Source organism: Mytilus trossulus, chromosome 6, assembly GCF_036588685.1.
Source record: "Mytilus trossulus isolate FHL-02 chromosome 6, PNRI_Mtr1.1.1.hap1, whole genome shotgun sequence".
NCBI lineage: Eukaryota > Metazoa > Mollusca > Bivalvia > Mytilida > Mytilidae > Mytilus > Mytilus trossulus.
Window position 1 is genome coordinate 71,886,740 of NC_086378.1, and position 17,461 is coordinate 71,904,200.

The following is a 17,461-nucleotide window of genomic DNA, read 5'->3' on the forward strand; positions in this document are numbered from 1 at the left end:
AAAACTGCCATATTTTGGGGCCAAAAAGGGGTCTTTATACTGGACCTACTCCTTTTTAAATGATGAAACTACATTAACATACAATGTAGCTGGAATACATGTAAGTAATTGTGTTAATTTATTTGTGGTCGAGTCGACAATATTCTACTTTCATTTTTGACCTTGATTCTCTGAACACCATGTGGGCTTTGAAAAATCATTAAGTGAACTGCAAAAGATATTGTTTTCCAGATTCTGAACAAAATGATATACTACACTTTCTTTTATTTGACTGATATTATTCCATAACATAAAATTGTCATTCTATCTGATTGTATGAATCATGTTCTAAAAGACAAAACCAACGAGTTAATGACCATCAGAACAACTCTATTGTTATCCTTCAATGACCACCGGAACATCTCTCTGGTTATCTTTGAAAAGAAACAATGCATTCTGACTTTAAATAGACAACCAATCAGTAACCTGAATTAATGTGAATTATATTTAGCCCAAGGTAAACACTGACTTTTCATCCTTGTTTATCATGACTGTGACTTTGCAGCAATCATGATAATACATCTCTCAGCTGCCTGTAAACATTTGAAAAAGATAAAAAAAAAATTGAATTTATATTTTTGTCAGTGAAGTACATGTAGCTGGCACTTGAAGCCACCGAAAACGGCTAAACTGGCTACTTTGGAAAGCCCTGGATCTCACTTTATTTTGAAACAATGAAATTATTTTTTTAGCAATATTATGACAATGTATGACATGAATATGATTAAGATTTATTCAACATAAAGATGTAAATAAACCATTGTCAGATTCCTACTTTATACTGAAACAATGGAAAATTTAACATTTAAAGCAATCATGGCAATACACTTACCAAAACTCTATTACAAAGTTTTCAAACACAAAACCAACAATATAGACATATATCATGTATATAGGTGTGAAAGTATATGGCAGAGGACGATCAAGCAAGGGGAGGGGGTTCCGGGCCCCCCTTTTAGAGAAAAATATTTGGTGGATTATATAGGGAATAACTGAAGCGTGACAGGAGCAGGCCCCCACTTATGAAAATTTCTAGTTCCGCCACTGTATGGTGCGAGCAGACTTTGAGTTTGGACATGAAGGTTGCGAAAGTGATTGGGCTGGAACATATTTGGGGCAAACAGACGAATGTAGGACAGAAAGTCACAGGACAAAAAGTCACAGACAAAAAGTCACGGACAAAAAGTCACAGGACAAAAAGTCACAATTCAGTTTTTAGAGTATTTTTCTTTAAACAAGAAAAAATAGTTTTAAAAACAAAGTTTTTGTTTTCTTCTTGAACTCTTATATATAAAGCAACTTTGTAATTAAAATTTATTCAATAAATATCAATGATGAACAAATAATTGTTCTGAAAACAAAATGTCAAAGTGACTTTGTACTTAAATGGCTTCATGGTGCCAAGAAATGTCCCCTTTGCATGATTAAAATTTGATAACTTTTCATTTAACAAAGCTTATGAACAATGTCCTACACTGAAAAATAAATAGATGTAATAAAAAGAAAATATTTCAAGATCTTTCTCTTATATATTCAAACAATTGTCAAAAAAATAATTGTGACTTTTTGTCCTGTGACTTTTCGTCCTATCAAATTTGTAACTTTATGTCCTGTGACTTTTTGTCCTGTGACTTTCTGTCCGTTTACCAAACAGACTTGGGAGGTTCTGGGATTAATTGTTGTAACTGATCATATTGATGACAGTAACATGACTAGGGAGTAGGTGTCTTGTAAACGGACAACTCATATTCATTAGGGCGATTTATAGTTCCTGGATCACCCTTGAGCTTACAAGATGGAAGGTATAATTTTTATAGAAAAACTTCACTCAAAAAGAGGAAGAGCGTACATGTACATTTTTTTAAAAGTAAATGAGATGGTGGCGAGATTAATCCCATTTGAATCATACATGACAGTTGACATGTCTTTCGTCTGGGCTAATTATTTTCACTGTATATAACTGTATACCTGTAGGGGCGTTGTTTCATCGTCGTCAGTGCTATCAACCCCCACTCCTTCGTCGAGCAAAGCCTGAACTGAATGGCCATCACCGTGTTCGCAGGCATGGAGCAACTGACGGACGCGATCCATAACTATATCACGTCATCTTGGTTTATTTATGTTAGTTCCTTAACTTGTTATATATATTATTTAACTCCATTTTGTATATATAATCATCCTTTTCGAAATAATGATTGTTTTTTCTCACTGAAAGAAAATACGATCACCAAGTCCACCATCTTGGTTCCGCTCATTACGTCACAAGATTTCTTTGCTATGCTTGAATCACTTTTAGATTGTAGAACTATCACGAGCTTACTTTTTCTTATTTTGCATTTTGATATTCTGAACATGAGAATATTAATTAGTTTGTTTAATTTTTATCTGAAAGATAAAAATAAATATGTACATCATATTATCATAGGCCTGTTTTTACAAAATCAGTAGTTATGATTTGTTGGATATTTTTTTCTCCTGAATCAGGCTATGTGGATCAATATATTTATCTAGCAAATTAGTTTTAATTCATGCAAAAACTACAAATTCCAACAAACGGGCTTCACTTTTTTTGTTAACAAAGTGACCATATATTTTTTTTAGCAACTAATAGAAAACATATGAATATATATAGTCATACAAATAAAAATTATAAATAATTCAAAAGATGTATCAGTTTCATTGGCGGATCCAGACATTTTAAAAAGAGGGGTTCCCAACCCAGAGTAAAGGGGGGGGGGGGGGGTCCAACTATATGCTCCCATTCAAATGCATTGATTGTCCAAAAAAAAAAGGGGGGGTTCCAACCCCCGGAAACCCCCACTCGCCCTGGATCCGCCACTGAGTTTTTCGAATAAATTGTGTGCTACTGTTGCTGAGAAGATAGGAAATTATGTTATATAATCTCAGACGAAAGTGACCGCATTTGAAATGTAAGTTGTATTTGATGAGCATGATCAGTGCGGATCCTAAAATATTATTTTTACTGTATATGCCATAAATGTCTAATGTAGAATGATAAATAAACAGACGAACTTTTTTTAATTTTTGATAAAATGCAGAAAATGAGTTAAAATGTATATGTTCAGAAATACATAATACTAATAAAAAAAAAGAAAGAGATGCCTAAAGCCATCCAGCTATGAAATATATACCAAAATAGGTGAATATTTAGGACATTTCACGAACAGATAGTGCAGGTGCTTTATAACTAACAGGTAAGATGTTGTTGCAGTAAAAAATATTCATTTTAATACAATTAATAAAGTTGTATAACGTAGAATATGTTTTGTCATTCAGTTTCTTCATATTTAACTAAATTCCACTATGATGATTTCGTAATGCTAGTCATGTTTACTGTTGAATAATGATACTATTCTTTCATTTTCACTGTGGAGCGAATCATTAGTATTGTATATGCGGTGCATTTTCACTGTATAATTATTTTTTTTATCTATTACAGCTCATTTCTTTAAACATGTAGAGCAAGACTTTAGTTGACTTGCTTTTCTTTTATTGGATAATCATTATGATAACACCCAATTTAATTCAAATATTAAACATACAGGTTAAACTTTGCCTATTCATATTGTTTAAAAATGTCAATCTTATTTACAAAGTTTGTATAAACAATTAAACAAACAAAGCAAGCAAGCCAGCCAAAGTTTTGCTTTACATGCATTAGGAAATTAGATGTAAAGCCTTATTTTAGCCGACTTGCTCAAACAATAGATAAAGTAAGAGAAAGATTTGATAAAATTTAACTTACGGAGGAAAGTTTGGTTTTAAAACACTCTAATAAATTCAATAGAAATAACATTTATTTCAAATGTATTCCATTTAGTTTCTTATAAAGCGTATATGGATCTTTATCCTTATTTTTTTTTATCCATTTCCATGACACTTCACCACTAATTACGTACATCTTGATATAGATTGAACCTCTGTTTTCCCGTTTAAAAGGTTTTACACTGAAGCCGTTTATAACTTGCTGTTCGGTGTGAGCCAAGACTCCATGTTGAGGACCGTAATTTGACGTATAATGGTCTACTTTTACAAATTGTGACTCGGATGGAGAGTTGTCTCATTGTCACATACATGTACGACATCTACATGTATATATGGCTCAAAAACGAAAAGAGACGGGATAAAAACGGGATAAAAAAATCCACGCTACTTTTTAATATATTTATAATGGGCTTAATATGAGTCAGAATAGAGTAAGATAGTGGGTCGCATTTGGGTATAAGCGTTACGCCGGATTGCCGATTTTTTGCAAGTGTGACAGGTGAAAATCAAATGATTGTGTCGTGAAAAACGAGAAATGAAGTCTAGCAGGACACGGATAATTACAAAAAATGAGAACAGCATAGTTTAAGCGGATACGGAAATCTGCCAAAACAATAAGCGGAATACGGGAATCTGCCATAACAGTAAGCGGGATCTAGAATCAGAACCCCCCAATGAGACCCCAGAATAAGATATTTTTGTATTTCATCCTATTGTTACAGTCATGCCTTCAATAACAAATCTATCGGATGCATGCATTTTTTTTTATATTTTTGGTCCCTTTTTCAATTTTGTGGGGTCCAAATTTATAGACAAAAGTCCTTTAATATAGATATTTGGGATTATTTGACATGCTGAATCTAACCGTGTATCTAGTTTAGGGATTTTTTGCCGAGTTTCTGAAATAGCCCACATAGAGTTCCAAAGGGTCTAAAATCAACAAAAATGAATTGTAGCATGCATTTCGTGTACAATAACCCAAATGTGTATGGTTTTATCTCTGCGGTAGTATCCATTCGCGGATCTAGAAATTTTTCATTTTGAGAATCGCTTTTGTTACAAGTTTGAAAAGCTGTATATTTGATGAAGAATGAATGAGGAGTTTTTATTTCAATTTGAAAATACATGTATCATAAATCCTAAAGTCATCAACGAAGTTTTTTTCATTTGTTGCAAGTGCATTTATCACATAATTCTACAATAAACATTCCTCGCATCTTTGAAAATTCTACATTAATAATGACTGCACTAACAGTGATAATTCATCGCATCTATAGTTCAAATGGATCGCTTTCTAAAATCGATATGCTATATTATGATGATTTTATAACACTTACTTGAACTTTAATGCTATGTTTGTATATTATAAAGACATATCACAATGAAAATATGTTAAAACTTTCCTTCAAATCACTTAACATGATATTTTCTAAACGTAAACAAATACAGTTTTCCCATGATCCTTTATTCTACAATAGACATACCCGCATATAACAGTAAAAATGAACTAGCTGGATTCGCACTTTATATACACTGATGATGATAATACATAACATATATATAAAGGTTGAGAATGAAGACATTTTTTGACATATTTGATAGATATTTCATTTTTGAGCTTGAAGTGGAGCGTATATAATGACTAAATCAGTTAAAAATCTTTCACATTAACTAATTGAATCAACTGAAATAAAAATAGTCAAAAATCTTTCGTTAGATGAACTGAAATATGAGGCCAAAATCGGCCCTTACCGGTTCTATTCCTTTTAAAAACCAGAAAAAGTGGGAAAAAATCATCAATAAAGTTAATGTGAAAATAGCAACTGAAGCAGATGGGGTACCAGCAATATTAGTTAAAGCAGGTAAATCTGTTGTTGCACGTGACCTCAGCTGACCAGTCTTATAAATCTTACTCACGATAGACACGGGTTTATATTCCAGACGCCCAGGTTACACCCTTACATAAATAGAGCGACCCACTACTGAACCTTGGGGTACCCCCTTTTGAATGTCAGCCTAGCTAGATCTGAACACCGTTTACTTTAATTTGCTGTTTTCTATCAAAAAGATATGATCTTAATAAAGATACCGAATGTGGAGAAACATCATATGCTAGTAATTTATCTAGTAAAATTTCATGAGGTAAGCAGTCAAATTACAGACCAGTCAGTGTGTTACCCATTTTTTCAAAATTTGATGAAAAGATATTTTAAATACAGTTATACTCGTGTACGACTTCTTTAATTCCATTTTTAATCCTTATCTATGTGCTTTCCGTAGAGGACATATGTCAGACTACGCTGCTCAGATTACTAGAAGACTGGCGTAAAACTTTTATATAGCTGCAGTTCTTATGGATTTATCAAAGGCTTTCGACTGCTTACCTCATGAAATTTTACTAGATAAATTACTAGCATATGATGTTTCTCCACATTCGGTATCTTTATTAAGATCATATCTTTTTGATAGAAAACAGCAAATTAAAGTAAACGGTGTTCAGATCTAGCTAGGCTGACATTCAAAAGGGGGTACCCCAAGGTTCTATATTGGGGCCTCTTTCATTTAATGTCTTCATAAATGATATTTCTTTATTTTGTTAAACATAGTACATTATACAATTATGCGGACCACAATACTCTGTCTTTTAGTAGTCCGGATTATGACCTTCTCGTATCCATATTATAATCTTAGTCTCAACTGCTGATAAATTGGTTTAAAGAAAACTTCAAGTTGTTGCTGTAGGGAAAAGAACTTTGGTCTAGCCAAAAATGTACAGAATGTGCAATTTATTTCTGTATTATACAGTATGTGTGACTTGCTGTCTCAATTGAGTATGCTGTCTAAATGCTTTCAGGTAATTATAAAATATCAAATATTTCATTTATACAATAATTGTGACCTTTATTTCAACTCATACAAGTAATAACATGGAGTAAGATTTTTTTATCAATTACAGGAGTCGGGTTTAGGTTATTCGACCATTCAAGAGCAAGTGCAAATTACACTTGACTTCTTGGACAGCAGGCTATCCATACCACGAAGACACTTTAAGTAAAGTTAAACTATGATCAACACTTTAGAGGAAAATGACTTCTCCATTACTAGAAGAGGAATCAGTGATGTAGATGAATTCAAAAGTAAGGTAAATATTTTCATTGAACCTTTCCGATGATTTTCTTTACAATTTATTTCATCTCTACAGTGTAAACAATATTTTATTTATTTAATATCTATTACAGGTTCATGACAAATTCATCATTGCCTTATCAGACAACATAAAAACAGATTTCCAGATGCAGGACTCATATCAACTTTCTCTTGTTTTGATCCCTCTGCAATGAAAAACATAGACACATATAACCTAGACTTTTATGCAGAGGAAAAGATTCGGGTAAATAAAAACAATTATTTTGTTTCCTGAATTAAAATGTCTTTCATTCTAAATACCAAATAATACAAATGTCGATATATTAATGAAATATATATCTTTACAGACACTTGCAGCTCATTTCAGCCCAATGACGGATGAAGAAACTGTATTCCACGAGTTCCATTCTTTTGAGATGGTCATACATAAAAATAAAGACAACACAACACAACTCATTCTTCAAATTCTAATGACCAAATACAGGCAGTTGTACCCTAATCTTGCCAGACTAGCAGAGATTTGTATGCTAATTCCAGCTTCTACAGCAGGCAAGTGTCTTCTTTTTATCTTCAGTGGCTTAAATATAGTTTAATAGCAATGCACCTAACTTTTGAAATCATAAACATTTCTGTTAAACATGTCAGATACTTACCATTTTATCTTATTACTTTTCAGATTGTGAAAGAAGATTCAGTGTCCTAAACAGGGTGAAGACTAGGACAAGGAACAGACTTTCTCAGAAAGTCCCGAATACGACTTAATGGTGTCCACTCAGGGACCAGAGGGAAAAGACTTTAATTTCAACAGGACTGCAGAGTTGTGGGCTTCTTTGTCTCAAAGAAAATTTAACAATGGGATTATAATTGATGATGTTTGATTGATGTATAATAAAATGTGTATTATTGCTCATATCACTTTTTCTTAACTAGCCTTTTTGAAGTATAGGCATGTAAAATTGATTTCGATCGCAATCATGAACCTCCATGGTTCAATTTTCATCCATGGAGATCCCTGTATATGTTCTTGCTAGTACAAAGTGTCAACCAAGAAATAAATTCCGTGCTAGATAGAAAACCGAGGGCAATGAAGAAACCAATGAGAAAAACTATACACTGAATATCACAAAGGCATTATACAAAAACCTTGAAGCGACTAAACAAATCTTAGTATAACATAAAGCTGGTGGAATTGTATTTTAAACAACAGATGCAGAACATGTACATGTCAATTACTTCGACTGGCAGCTTTAATCTACTTTGAAAACCTTCCTGAGATCAAAGGACAAGTATATATAATTAAAATAACTGATAACTATTGCAAACAACAATAGTTCAGCATATGATGAAACGGTAGCTCTGAACAGCACAAGCTACACAATTTACGTATAATATAAAACAACCAGTCGTCTGCTTACAAGGTGAACGGATGCTAACTAATTATTAGCCAACGAAATCAACAGCATACACGAGATTATCATCAAAGGTCTTCAGGAACAAGGTGTGAAAGGACTGAATACTGAAGAATTACACAGGCAACTATAGGTAACAGCTTTTAAATATCCTAGACAACAATTAACGACCTTGGCAAAGGAAGAAGGAAGAATGAACATCTAAACACGGATAGCAATCATCGGAACTTGTACCAAATGATACAAAAAATGTCAAAGCATTGTTTTTTCCAAACACAGCTACACGAAATCTATATTAATGAGCCGTTAGTAACCAATATGTATAGATACGGAGGAGAAGCCATCATATGGAAGAAGAAAAAAATGATCACACGATAAAACCAATAGACCTAGCTTCAGAAGGAATACAGTGTATAGAAATTAAAAAAAAACCAACTCCAACATACTCTTCACATCAGTATACCTGCCAGCAAAATCCATCTATCAGAATACCAAGGCGTAATTGATAAACTATACGAGCTCTACAAAAAATAACACGAAACCCATAAAATATTATAGGAGATACAAATGAGGATCTGAATGTGAAAACAATCACATCCCGCAATTTATACCTGCAAAACTTCGTTAGTGAATGCGGCTTAAAATATGACAAAAAGGCAAAAATTTCGTGAATTCACAAGGACAAGAATCCTTGGAAATGGATTATTTAATGCATAACCTTCCGGATCAAGACTTTCAAGAAAAAATATTCCTGAAGGAACTGATAGAAAATACATCTGACCATCATCCTTTCCGTATAAGCATCAAATTCAAGTACACAAGTGTACAAGTTAATAATAAGCAAAACAATAGCATGATAAAACATATATATGTTACAGGACATTTGTGAAATCAGGGATTTTGTAAAATCACTGAAGTTTCAGGGAATTTGTAAAATTACTTAACTGATAAGCGATTTGAAAATCCCTGATTTTGACTAGTTATTTTACAAAATCCCTGAAATAATTAAGATCTTTTTTTTTTTACAGATTCACTGATTAAATTCGTTGTAAAATAAATTAATAAAATAATTTCGAATAATTTCCCCAGAGGGCATAAATGAAAAAACATAGAACGGTTCCCTCATTTTCCTGTGACCACCTGTTTCAAACAACGCCGGATTTAGAACTGGCTTTACAGTTCGAAATTATTTTAAAAAATAACAGTTTAAATTACAGGTTTCCATTGATTCGGGATGATGTATAAGTACGTTGCCACGTTCAATTATTTTACCTCATTATATAACACTTATTTTTTCAATCATTATTAGACTGCTATTCGTTTGGGAGGCTTAAATATGAAGTTTCTGTTGTATTTGCCCTACCGTTGTCTTATTTATACCATGCTGGATCGGTTAGGACATTTTTGATTTTTTTGTTTGAGGACTGCCCTCAATGCAGTTATAACATCTTAACTGTCATAACCTTTGGAAATCGAGTTGTGCCATTTCACATCGTACATAACTATTTTTATTTTTGGCATATTTCTGTAGTCTTTGCGGTGTGTTTGGAAATTTAAAAATTGTTCCAGCGTTTACTTAAATTGTATAAATCAAGATTTTGATAGAGTCTTAATTTGAATTGACATGATTCATTTGTCATCGTGCATTTACCGAAGAAGGATATCTGTTATCCGAAATATCTAATATTTGTATATTTTATAGTTATTTTAATGGTGATGTTGTACCCTTTTTGACTTGTTATATATATATATATATATATAAACGAGTCTAAATTGAAAACTACGTTCAAACCTATGACTGCGTTGGATAAAATATAGATAGTCTCCAAATAAACGAAAATATGGAAAAACACCAGTAGAGGAAGCCATACTAAATTTATGTGAATTACTAAGGGAAACAGCCGACCTAATCTCATCATCGAAGGCAATATTCAATGCCAAACCTAATTGAAAGTGTGGACATCAGAACTCCGAGTAGCACTAAAACAGCTAAAAAATATAAAGTAAGGACAAAATCATGGAAAACCTTACAAAAATAATGAAATGCTTATGGAGAAGAAGCAATCAAAAAAGGACTTCAGACGTGTTGAACGAATTTAACTAGCTAAACAAAAAAGCCAGGGGAAGGAAACTATATACTCGAAACAAGGACAAAAGATGCGAAAATATTTCATAAATTGGTCCGAAACAACAGGAAAAAAGGAAATGATGCGATCAATTAAATAGAAGTCATTGGTGAAAATATGTTGTAAATGTTAATATTATCGATGGATTTCAAGATCAGTTTAGCAGTTTGATAACATCCAATGAGATAACACGCATAGACAGACAGTGTCATAATTAAGTTGAAGAGGATATTCAATCAAAAAACAAGCTCGTACACAAAATAACATGAAAACCGTACCACCTGCAGAAATAACAAAAGTTATATATCCGTTATCTATAAAGGGGAATTGGCAAACTTCAACTGTACTAGTATAACAATAGAGCATATCATATATATGCATGATTTGATACAGAGAAACTTCTACGTTCTGCTCGTACTATGCATATTAAAATATGTGAGAATATATATATATATAGTTATCAAAAGTACCAGGATTATAATTTTCGTCTACATAAGACTCATCAGTGACGGTCAGATGAAAATAGTTAAAAAGCCAAATAAATCGAAGTTGAAGAGCATTGAGGATCCAAAATTCCAAAAAGTTGTGCCAAATACGGCTAAGGTAATCTACTCCTGGGGTAAGAAAATCCTTAGTATTTCGAAAAATTCAAAGTTTTGTAAACAGAAAATTTATAAAAATGACCATATAATTGATATTCATGTCAACACCGAAATGCTGAATATATATCAGAAACACTCATGATTAGCCTATTAACACCAGAATACAAAGGAACACGACAACAAGCTATCAACTACAGAGGGATTACTGTGCTGCCATTCAAAGGAAAGATTAAAGAAACTATCATCAAAGAACATACAAATTTCCGTGTCCCGGAAACACAAAACATAAAGCAAAGAGAGTTTACAGCAGGGTCACCGCCATTTAATTCAGCCTTACCAATAGAAGAAATCTACATAAAATCAAAACACAACAATATTACTCTCTACCTTGTGCTCCTAGATGCAAAAGCAGCATTTGACACAGTTTTACATGGTAACATGATTCGAAGGATATTCTTGGCTGGGATTGATGATGGACATTAGGGACTGATTTCACACCTACACGAAAACGCCAAAAGTGTAGTCCAATGGGAAGGAAATATCTCTCAGCCTTTTCAAGTAAACGAAGGAGTCAGACAAAGGGGTATATACTAAGCACTAACATATGTAAAGCAAAATTATATCCTGTGGAAAGAATGTCACAGCAGTTGATGTTATTTTTTTTATTCTGAAGCAAATATTTCGCCATGTTTTTTTTTCCTCTGAGTAGTTAAACTATTGAATAGTTATTTAAAAAAAAACTTTACAAAATAATAGTGTATTTGAATTTAAGTAAACTGTTAAAAAAATAAATTTAAAAAAACCAAACAAATGTATTATATTTTTTACTTTCACAGAATATAAATGAAAATAATATCCTAAAATATTCCAAGTATATATCATTCTTTTGAAAAGTCAACGATCATAAAACATATGATAGAAAACCCGAAGAACTTTCAAAGATCTTAATGGTCAAATAATATGTAGTAAAGCTTGATTTTATCATTTATGTAAATAAATAGTATTTTTATATATTTGTTCATGCAATGACTTGTTGACTGACTTTGACATAGTATACAGTATGCCAGTACAATGTACTTTGATTTTCTATTCTATCCTGGGTTTTCTATTTCTGTATTCCGATTGGTTAATCTGTGAACTCCTTTGATATTGAGGCACTTCTTTTTAAATTCTACACAGTGGTATAGAACACCGACACTTTATTGTGATTTAGATATATATATATATTCTTCTTATTCTGGAAACCATTCTTTATATTCATGATTAATTTAGTATATCTAAAATAAGGTAAAATAAGGTAAGAGACATACAGGTAAAAGTGAGTTGTTTTCAGATCTCAGTCATGATAAACAAAAAGGTAAAGGTAAACATATAGTTGCATTACTACTGTAAACAGTACACAGTAATAACACGGTGGGTATGGTTGTCCTGCGAGAGAACGTACTGTGCTGGTGATTTGGTCCTGACGGTTGCTGGTGGGTCCTGATTATGTGCTGGTGGGTTTGTTTACATTGTATCAGAACGGCAATAAAACGACTGTTTTGTTGCTTAATTTTACTCTGATGTAGCATAAGTACCATGCAAAATATATTACAACAATATTATATTGCAAAAGTCGTGCAAGTTCGTTATACGGAATTGTCCTGACGCTGTGCTGGTGATAAGAAAAACGGTCCTGGTTCTGTGCTCCTATGTCCTGGTTCTGTGCTTTTATATTTTCGTTAAAAGTGGCATATATTAAAGATCATTGATGCTGTACTGTTATTGACTAATTAGCTGTTCTCTGCTTTCTTGAAATTGACATTGTTGTGAATCTGTTTACTGTTATTATAAGAGAAAAAATACCCCTATTTTTTTTTTGTTTTTTTTAAATTAACTGTAATCTTATTCATTGGCCTGTTAATGGAACCCTTCTTGTCCCCTTTTCAGATAAGAAAATATGTTTACGATTTTCGGGATTACCATCATTTTGCAAGATCACCAAAATACGTTGTAGTTTATACAATACTTATATAAAGTAGATGATGTGGTATGTTTGTTGTCAATGGACAAATTTCCATAAGAAACCAAAGGAAGTATGTGTTAACAACCATACGTCATCGTACGACCTTCAACAATAACCCATAAAATAAAAATGTAAAAGGTTTTACATAAAAATGGAGAGCAAAAATATAGAACAAAGGACTTTCTGAGCGTTTGAATCATGTCTTAAGCAGCTTAAAACACATTTGTTTGTGAACAATTGAGTGCTGACTATAAGAATGACAATAGTATTGCGGGTTTGTTTGTTTGGTGTTTCTTGGGGGGTGGGGGCAGGGGAGGGATGGGGATAAGTTAGAGCGAGGTTACAGTGAAAGCTTGGAATAGTTTCCCGTAAGATTTAAAAGTTGTATTGTAAAAGAAAAAAAATCTTATAGCTGTTAAGAATCACTTGCTGTTAGATTTTTCCAACATATTTTTTTTGTCTAAACGGTTATCAGGTATTTTTTTTTTTCGAAAGTTCGATAGAACACTAAAAAAAATCACTATTTTATGAAAGGGCAGGCTAGAATATGTCAGAGAATGAAGACGAGATAACCTAGAGAACACTAACAAAATTAAGATTTCTTAGCTTTTTCATTTCAAAATAAATATTTTTGATAAAGAATTACGGGGGAGGAAGTGAACAATGTGTCCTTCTTTTCTATATTTAAATATTTTTCATGAATAAAAATAAAATGTGCCTTGATTATAATTGAAAATAAGTAAATGGAAAAAAAAACCTACTAAAATACACTTTTATTTTAATATTGGAAATATCACTAAGCTTTTAAGTTTTGTGTGTCAAACACACCATCTCTGTAGTAATGACTCCTTACTAAGATATTTCACTTCATTCATTTTATTTTCTGCATTTTTTCATATTGTGAATTCATAGAATTATTATATTATAATGTAGCCTTAATTTATATTTAAAAAAAAACTGAATCTAAAGCCAGATATATCAATCATTTTTGTTTCCATCTATCCGTTTTCAGGACTTTAACAATCAACAATAACACGCCTGGAAAATGCGTACTCGGCTGTCTGAAATCGATATTTTTAGACACCACAGGCTCCTAAAAAAACAAGCCGGGGTGGGGGTTCAAAGATGCAAATTAAGTACTTATATCAATAGTTTATCTTTTCGTGTACGGTTTATGACCCCTCCTGTGGCCTGTCAATTCCGAAATGTGCAAACTGCAATAGTATCAAATCAGCACAGACAATGAATAATAGAGATATAATTTTGTACATATATCAAGAAGCAAAGCATTATTATTTATGGTTCATTATTGTATTTAGTAGAAAAAGAGAATTTAGTGAAAATAAAATCACTATTTTTGTAGAGAATTCACAGACCTTTGTACAGAGATTTTTGTTATGTTTAGCATGGGATCAACCCAATGGTTCATTACCGAGTAAAAAAAACCAAAATGTCTATCTACCTTGCACATTTTAGAAAATTCAGATCATACAACTAAACTGGGTCCAGCAACATTTATAAGCAATTTAAGATTGTGACCCTCACAGTTTCCATTCACCACAAATATTCTCGTTACAACGAATCATTTTAAATACAAAAATACGTGTTGCAGCCTTTTGTTTATCTATTATTATATGTATACGGATAAAGTCATGAAAGGCAGCAGGGTCATCAGGGTGAGGAGTCCATGTCATTTGAAATAAATGCTATTTTGCGCCTGTCCCAAGTCAGGAGCCTCTGGCCTTTGTTAGTCTTGTATGATTTTAAATTTTAGTTTCTTGTGTATAATTAGGAGTTTAGTATGACGTCCATTATCACTTTACTATTATGCATATTTATAGGGGCCAGCTGAAGGACACCTACGGGTGCGGGAATTCTCGCTACATTGAAGACCCATTGGTTGCCTTCGGCTGATATCTGCTCTATGGTCGGGTGGTTATCGCTTTGAAATATTCACCATTTCCTTTCTTAATTTTAAGCATAGATCTTGAAAGCGACAGATAATCATGACATTAAAAAAAGTCTCCTCTTTTCGACATTTTTCGAACAAATCGACACATAAAATGAATTATATAGTATTGTGGAATTTTTATCTTATTTTAGATACTATATCTTGTTATCTGATATTGGACGAAAGATGTTGCCCTTTTATGTTATTATGTAATACAAGTTCAGATCATTTGAAAACACATATTAAACAGCCAAATGGATGCACAAGAGCTAAAATAGGAGTTATAGATCCTGTTGGCAACAATTTTCTGGCTAACTTTATTGATTTTGTAACATTTGTTTCAAATATGACCAACTTCTTATCCAAAATCACCAGCACCGTATCAGGACCCACCAGCACAATGACAGGACCCACCAGCACAGTATCAGGACATGAATAAATTGAGAAAATGCTAAATTTGAATAAATTGCAATGTTTTTTCACAAAATTGTTTTGTCGTGTGGATTGCGGTATAGAAAGCGGACTCAATGAGCATTTTTGTTTTATTTTTTCAGTTCGAGATTTTCTGAAAATGAGCATTTTTGTGTTACGCTTACTGAAACAGTTTAGAGGGTCAATTTTTTAATGGTTTATATATGAACCCATAAGAAACGAAATTGAAAAATCTCAACTGTTTTCTTCCATTTTTTATGAGTGAAAACGTCAAAAATCATCATTTTCGTCTTTGTTTACATTTTTTCATTGATCACCAGCACCCGTCAGGACCGAATCACCAGCACAGTACGTTATCTCGCAGGACAACCATACCTACCGTGAATAAAAGAAGAATATATGCATGATGACCTCACCTTCATAAATTTAGATACCACTCCACTCGCTGCATTATTCACCCGGAAACCAGCCAGAAAAAGAACCATGACCCCTTGACAACCTCTCCCACCTGCGTGTCCTTAACCTTCATCTTTTTTTCCGGTTCATCATCGCATGCTGCACGCTTTTGTGGAGGAGGAAAAAGTTTATTATTTTTGCCAACAAGTTGATTATTTATAAAATTGATATTTTTGTTAATTATAAGTATGCTTGGATAAATGTATAAACATTTTATTTGAATATTATGGATACAATTCCAGCTTCGGCTACCCATTCAAATACACACTTCCAATATTAATTTGTTGTCCTATTCTGATGACTTTTAGAATAGGAGTTTGGAATTCATTCCAGGTGTTGCTCTGGCACATGACTCAAAACCTGTTCCTTTCAGGACTTTGCCTTTCACTCCTGGTGCTAGTCAGTTGAGGTTATCTAGGCCTAGCAGGGTATCACATACCGTAACAAGACCTGCAGAGATACCGACGTCTCCTGTGTCTTGCACGACAAGTAGGCAGGAGACTCTACCAGCTGACATTAGGAGTGACCCCTTTTCCAGGACTAGGTGGCCTATGAAATTTGCCTTCCCTCCCATGCCTATGGGTATGCTTAACTTGCCGCCTTATCCACAACCCTTTGATTCGTATTCAGCTCAATCAGTTTGGTCTGGTCAGGGGTTTGGTGGTAGACCCTCTTCAGAGTCATCCTCTTTTAAGGACGAGATGAGGGTCTTATTACCTCCATACACAAGATACTGTTAATGTTCAGTTCTTGGACGTTGGTAACAGGCTTGACCTACACAGTTAGAAGATGATTCAGTTTCTTTGGCTCCTAAAGTCAGGAAGGTAACGTTTTTGGATGACTAAGGTGGTATTGCAGATGTTGACACGATGTAAGCACGGAGGTAGATGCTTTCATGTCTTCTTCATGCAAATCAGGTTGCCTTAGGAGTCTGGTCTACTCTATTCGCAGGGATATGTCGGATATGCCCATGTCGTCTCCACCTATGGTTTCTTCTACTCCTTTGGATTTCATGGCTTGCTCAGGTATAGTCAAGCCAGAGTCTAGGGGTTATCATTCTTTCCCAAAGTCTGGGCACTTTACCACTGCTTTGTCTTTTGTAAACTCTTCTCTGGCTGAAAATCTTACCAACACTAGCAAAACTGGTGGTAGTAATTTTTCTGGTTTCGGACCTGCCTCTTACCCAGGGAGATGTAGATCTAAGGACTTTGAGATCCATGGATCTTCCTTGGGTGTGTCGGTTCCTGTTTGTGACCGGGCGTTTTCTAGTTTACTTGGTTTGAAACCTTTGGATGGCCTCGGACTTTCTCAAGCTTCTTGTGTCAAGTCAGATAATAATCTGAGGTGTTTGACTTTTGTTCTTGGGACGGCTGAGCACTTTTTGTCAGCAGCTGGGTCTCTTTTAAAGAACAAAGGGGAGGAATTTTCACACTTGAAGTCTATGCTGCTTCAGATAGACAAGAGTCTTGGAATGTCTCAATTTCCTTCTTCTTGGTACTGTGGCCAAC

At 33.5% G+C, this 17,461-nt stretch overlaps 1 protein-coding gene and 1 long non-coding RNA gene across 2 annotated transcripts in view; one reads left to right on the top strand and one right to left on the bottom strand.

Moving 5' to 3' along the window:
• The window catches only part of LOC134721804 (ankyrin repeat and SAM domain-containing protein 6-like), a 30,544-nt gene extending 28,257 nt beyond the window's left edge, over nucleotides 1-2,287 (bottom strand). Inside the window, exon 1 of the mRNA XM_063585035.1 lies at nucleotides 2,008-2,287. Coding sequence (XP_063441105.1) covers nucleotides 2,008-2,130 — 123 coding nt within the window. The 5' untranslated portion in view covers nucleotides 2,131-2,287. The remainder of the gene's footprint in view (nucleotides 1-2,007) is intronic.
• Nucleotides 2,288-6,870: 4,583 nt separating this feature from the next.
• On the top strand, nucleotides 6,871-7,515 carry LOC134723728 (uncharacterized). The gene is made up of 3 exons (XR_010108169.1): nucleotides 6,871-6,967; nucleotides 7,065-7,216; nucleotides 7,320-7,515. It is a non-coding gene; the product is annotated as an uncharacterized LOC134723728 (long non-coding RNA).
• Nucleotides 7,516-17,461: the final 9,946 nt, after the last annotated feature.